We start from the raw sequence: 5,911 nt of genomic DNA, 5'->3' as shown, positions 1-5,911 counted from the left end.
CTTTTCTCATTAAATTCAAAAATATCTTTCATATTTATTTAATTGAATATTTGAAAATTTCATTTAAAAATTCATATTTTTATTTTAAAAAATTTTTATTTTATCTTATCTTAGTTTTGAAATTTCAAAATTCAAAATCCCTTTCAAAAATCATATCCAAAGTTTTTCAAATCTTCTTAATTAAGTAATTATTTTAGTTTTTGAAATTTATATTTTAATTTCTAATTATTTTATTTTATCTTATTTCTTTTTTTATTTATTTGGTTTGATTTTAATTAAATAAAATAAAAAAATTAAAAATACATTTTATTTGCAATTCACGTCAATTCCCTTTTCTCCGTCACGGACCTAAGTGGAAATGAACAGTCCAGAAGGACTCTGGGGTCATATGCTAACCCCATTCACTACAAGAAAAATACCCATTCAGCTACATTTTTTTAAGCTACATTTGAAAAGTGTAGCCTATTTATAGAATAGGCTACGCTTTTCTCAGTGTTGCCTTTTTTTTAGAGAAAAGGAAACACAATTCTTGCATCATTTAAAAAGTGTAGCCTTAGGTATTATAGAAATCACTTATAAAGCGTAGCCCTATGTTAATATATATGGGTCCACTTTTTATATCAAAGGGAACGCTTTTTGAAGGTAGCCTATTTATTAAGTTTTGGGTATGCTTTTAAAATGATGCCTAATAAGCGCTTTTCCCTCTTTTTTTTTTCGATCCAAATTAAAGAAAACTCACAACACTTAGTGAAATTTTGGTTCCCTCCAAAGCTCATTATCCCCTTTATCCCCTTTCTGGAACCACATGAATCACAGCGCCTTTGTTCCCTCCAAAGCTCATCACTCATCATCGCGAAGAACCCTTGCTCATCACCCAGTCACCATTCACCGCCAGTCACCACCCACCACTCACTACATCGCTGCGCCGCTCACCAGCTCACACTCTCACCTGAGAAGGTATGTATCGATTTTCAGTTTGTTCTGTGAAATTTGGGAGGTTTTGGGTTCCACTTTTAGGGTTGTTAATTAGGGGTTTTACTGCATGAATGGTTTTAGCTTCCTGGTAGCCGAGAAGCAATCGCAGACCACCTACAATAATTCTCAATCTCATTCTCTTTGTCGCTCGTCATCTCACTTTTTATCTCATTCGCTCTCTCTTTGTCTCACCCTCTGTCTCACTTGTTCTTTGTGTATGGATTTTTCTTCTGTGAATTTTTGAAGGCTTTGGGGGTTTTATTTTTTGGGCTTTCTAATTTTATGAGTTTCTGCTTCTTGCTTCGTTAGGGTTTTCTTTTTCGTTTGAGAAGATTATTGGCCTCAAGTGTGCAAATTGTCGCCTCTTCAAACAGAGTTTATTATTTCTAACACCATTTGTGGTTTGTGTGTGCTATGAATTTACAGAGCTAATGCAGATAGAAGCCAGAAGATTGGAAATTACTGATCAATGGTTCTTTAAGCTCTTCCTTCTCATCACTGATATTGGATTCGTGCAGCCTGTGTCAGGCGCTGAATCTGTTCCAGGAAGGCAAAGTCAGTGGAAAGGATACAAAGACTAATGAGACTAAGGTTCATTCACAACTAGTGGTTCAAAGAATAATCCAGGATTATTGGTTACATACTTGTATTCATTGATTTGGTAGGTTAAGATGCCACTTCCTGATATGATGGTAAGCTGAAAATTGGTGTGAATAAGTTTTTTGATCATTCAAGATAGAAGAATTTATAATGAAAATATCATTCTTATGCATGTTGCTTTCTAGTAAATATTAGTGTTTTTTATTTACATAGAAGATGCTTATTGAAATTTGATTGACTTGTATATGTTCCTAAGGCCACCGATAATAGCTCTTGCCAGCAAATCTGAAATATCCACCTCGAACAATGTGGTTAAGTATTATCTAACATGTTAAAATGGATATTCTCAGGCTGCTGTGCTGGCTATGGATGAATCAATATTAGATGTAGATCAGGTGGAAAATCTCATTAAGTTTTGTCCTACCAAAGAAGAGATGGAACTTTTGAAGGTAAAGATTAACAAACTTATCATACTTAATTCTTACATCTTGTTTTGTCAGCTAAGGTCTCTCATTTGGCATCTGCTGTTACGGAAACATATCTTTTACTCTGGTTTGTTTGCTTTTCTAATTTTGATTCCCCTTGTTTATGAAGGGATACACTGGTGACAAAGAGAATTTGGGAAAATGCGAACAGGTGTGTACTAATTTGTTATAGCCATATCATTATTTATGATAGCTAATTTAGTGTAAATCTAAGTACTCAAAATTATATAGGATACTGTTTGTAGGCTCCATAACTAGGATCCGTCTACCAGCATTTGATTTCTTAGACCCTTTACTTACTTTAAAATCTGATAGGGAGTTGGGAGGAATGGTGGAGAAATGAAGTAGAGAAGAGAGGAAACTTATTTTAAGGGAAAAAAGAAAAGAAAAAACACTTGTTGGCATGGAAACTGGAAATTGCAAAATTCTGGGTATAAATAATTAGCTGCAAAGGTTAAAGAACCGAATACGGCAAGGCTTTGATTTTGGAAGTGAATCTAACATATGATAATGATCAATAAAATTGTGCAAGAAGTCTGTTTCCTTGGAAGGCAGCTCATATGAATTCAAGGTCTATATCACGTATAGTTACAGATTTGTTGTTGCCTGCTTGCTTCTAGAAAGAAAGAAGCAATTTATTACATGTCCCCGTTTTTCCTTTAGATGTTGGTTATAAAACAATTCTTTTGGTCTTTCCTAATGCAATATCATACTATGTATCTATAATCATATCCTTGTATATATTTGGTCATGTTTCAGTATTTTTTATAGCTGATGAAGGTGCCACGAGTAGAGTCAAAGTTAAGAGTATTCTCTTTCAAGATTCAATTTCTGTCTCAGGTATGGTGGTGCTTGCTATGTTTTTCTTTATGTTTGATTCAGTTATGCTTTTTTCTTTTTGCAGGTTACAGAATTTAAGAAGAGTTTAAAAACTGTGAACTCTGCTTGTGAAGAGGTACATTGTGCATGAAACTAACAAATTGTGTTATTGGTATTTCTTTGACCTCATGCATTTTCTCTTGGGAATAGGTCCGAAAGTCTGTCAAGCTTAAGATCATGAAGAAAATTCTTTTTTATTGGGTAATACATTAAATCAAGGAACAGCTAGGGGTATGTACTTTTTTCCTTTAAATGTTAATGTCCTTATCATTCTCTAGGACATCGTTCTAGCTCTCTCAATTTTCTATGTTTGGATAATCACAGGCCCTTCTTAATTTTTCAGCAGTTAAAATTTAATTTGATTCTGTTAGATCTTGTCTAACGTAAACTTACAGTTTATGGATTACTATTTATTTATTTAATTTATGCAAGATCCGTAATTGGATTCAAGTAGGATAGTCTTTTAAAGCTTACTGACACTCGTGCTTCTAACAATAAGATGACACTGATGCACTATCTTTGCAAGGTATAATAACAATTGCACTAAAGGAATATATCATTTGATCACTTATCTTCTTTCTATTTTGCTATTTTGGCTCTAGGTTCTAGCTGATAGGTCGCCTGGACTGCTCGACTTCCACTTAGACCTTGTAAGCCTGGAAGCTGCGACTAAGGTGATGATTTATGCTTGGTTGGAAAAAGAAAATTATTCAACTGCTAATTGCTAGTTTGGTTGGTTTATTGGTTCTGTTTCACTTTGTTCCCTTGTAAAACTAAGCACATATCTCCTCCTCTAACTTCTTGCAATGATATGTGTGTCACTTCCGTTTGTTTGTGGCTCAAAATTGTTTGTGCAATTCTGGTTGTTGTATTTCTGATTTTGTGCACTTCCGTTTGCTATGGCTGAAAGTTATATTGCTATTTTTGGTTCTTTTCTTTTCACCATGAACTAGAAACATGGGATGACTTGGTATATATGAATTTTTCCCTATTTTTTTATTCATCTACCGATAAAAAGCAAATAATACTAGCTATGGTTATAGACTTATAGTATTAGTATTTTCAAATTAAAGTTATTAGTTTTAATTTAAAAAAAATGTTACAACAGCAGATATAGTATGTATAACATGATAATAATATATTAAAATTTTAGTTTTTAGGTGCTAGTCCTAATCATGTTCTATATGTTGCTGCTGCATGTAGTAGTAGTTCGAGGAGTAATAATTCAAGATTGGCTTGTGTAGGAGAGTTTAACTTTTCAAATGTGAAGAGAATAGGGAAACTTTGTGGCAACAGTTCTGATTTTGGCATTGTGGTGGGAGGCAGGGGATTTTTGTCTAGCTGCTAGGGTGATGATTTTTTAAATTATAGCTCTTTATCTTACGGTTTATAGCTTATACTTTTTTTATCTTTGAATTCTAATTTTGGATTTGTGAAACACTACTATGCATTGGTGAAACTTGTACACGGTACAGAAAGGATTAATGATATCAGTCATTGATAGTTTTGAGTTTGGTTTTTTAATTTTTATAATCGCGAATGTCATTATAAATATTTTTCTAATTACTTTTCTATATAATTATGCAGGATAATATTGAGGATGATGATAATGAAGATTAAGTTGATTATTATTATGGTTTATTGGCTAAGATAGAGTAGTGTTGGGAATGGATACATGTATAGTTGACTAATGACTTTTATTAGAAGATAAGGCTACACTTATATACAGTAGCTATAGTATACACAAAAAAAAACGAGGGACCTAAGGCTACACTTATAAAAAGTAGCCATGGAATATAATGTGGCTACGCTTGACAGGTGATGCAATAGTGTTGAAAAACGTAGCCTATTCTAGTAAAAATGGAAACTGAAAAGCGTAGCCTTTGGTCCTGCACAGCATCAGTTGAAAAGTGTAGCCTATTCCCAAACGCCAAAAGCGTAGCCCTTGGTGCAGAAAAGCGTAGCATTTGAGAATAGGCAACGGCCGAATAGGAATCACCCCAAAAAGCGTAGCCGTAGCCTAAGGCATCATTTTTTTTCACTTTTGGCTACACTTTTCAAGTGTACCTGAATGGGTATTTTTCTTGTAGTGATTACGGCTGCATATGGGAGTAGCATCTGTATACCTCCCATCAAAGCAAGCAGTTTTGAGCTAAATCCTCAGCTCATAATCATGGTGCAGCAAAATTGCCAGTATTTCGGTCTTCCACAGGAAGAACCTACTGAGTTTCTGGCATAGTTCTTACAAATTGCTGACACAGTACATGATAAAGAAGTGGATCAGGATGTCTACAGATTATTACTATTTTCATTTGCTGTAAAAGAACAAGCTAAGAGGTAGTTAAATAACCAACCCACAGCAAGTATAAGAACATGGAAACAGTTGTCAAACAAATTCCTGAATCAATATTTTCCTCCAAAAAGGATGACACAGCTAAGGTTGGACATCCAAGGCTTTAAATAAGAGGATAATGAATCTCTCTACAATGCCTGGGAGAGGTACAGGGGGATGCTAAGGAATGGACCCTCTGAAATATTCTCAGAGTGGGTGCAGTTAGACATCTTTTAGTATGGGCTTACAGAAAAAGCTCAAATATCTCTAGATCACTCAGCTGGTGGATCTATACACATGAGAAAGACAGTTGAAGAGGCTCAAGAGCTCATTGATACAGTTGCTAGAAATCAGCATCTGTACTTAAGCAGTGAGTCCTCCCTGAAAGAAGAGGCTAAAGCAGTATCCACTGAACTTAGTCCTCATGAACAAGTTGCTGAACACAATCAGCAATTGCTTATTATAACAAAACAGTTCGCAGAATTCAAGGAGATGCTCCAAGATACTAAAAATGCTAACCAGAATATGGAAGCACAATTGGATCAGACAAGACAGCAGCTATCTAAATAGATAACAGAAGAATGCCAAGCTGTTCAATTAAGGAGTGGGAAGACAATGAATGTCTCAACTCAAAGCAGCA

General features: G+C 34.5%; 1 protein-coding gene across 7 annotated transcripts; it reads left to right on the top strand.

Moving 5' to 3' along the window:
* Positions 1,728-4,658, top strand: LOC107621813 (formin-like protein 21b). Of its 7 annotated transcripts, none has more exons than XR_002356376.1 (8): positions 1,730-2,024; positions 2,170-2,211; positions 2,832-2,900; positions 2,965-3,015; positions 3,090-3,170; positions 3,371-3,465; positions 3,542-3,613; positions 4,527-4,658. XR_002356376.1 is itself a non-coding variant. In XM_021114153.1 (6 exons), the coding sequence occupies exons 1-5, from the start codon at positions 1,941-1,943 to the stop codon at positions 3,150-3,152; spliced, it is 309 nt and encodes a 102-aa protein (XP_020969812.1). In that variant the 5' UTR covers positions 1,728-1,940; the 3' UTR covers positions 3,153-3,170; positions 3,542-3,749. The 7 variants fall into 7 exon arrangements, 2 of the variants coding, with proteins under 2 accessions (XP_020969812.1, XP_020969813.1); XR_002356377.1 differs by lacking the exon at positions 4,527-4,658 and adding an exon at positions 4,184-4,446; XR_002356378.1 differs by lacking the exon at positions 3,371-3,465 and having other exon boundaries at positions 1,728-2,024.

The sequence above is a fragment of the Arachis ipaensis genome, chromosome B10 (assembly GCF_000816755.2).
Source record: "Arachis ipaensis cultivar K30076 chromosome B10, Araip1.1, whole genome shotgun sequence".
NCBI classification, from domain to species: Eukaryota; Viridiplantae; Streptophyta; class Magnoliopsida; order Fabales; family Fabaceae; genus Arachis; species Arachis ipaensis.
Note: the sequence above shows the minus strand (reverse complement) of the source record. Positions and strands in the feature narration are given on the sequence as shown.

Excerpts from the sequence above, each read along its gene's own strand:
- LOC107621813 (XM_021114153.1), top strand. The coding sequence starts at position 1,941 with ATGGATGAATCAATATTAGATGTAGATCAGGTGGAAAATCTCATTAAG. Across the intron at positions 2,025-2,169 it reads AAGAGATGGAACTTTTGAAG|GGATACACTGGTGACAAAGA; the intron begins GTAAAGATTAAC and ends TTGTTTATGAAG. Across the intron at positions 3,016-3,089 it reads TGAACTCTGCTTGTGAAGAG|GTCCGAAAGTCTGTCAAGCT; the intron begins GTACATTGTGCA and ends TCTTGGGAATAG.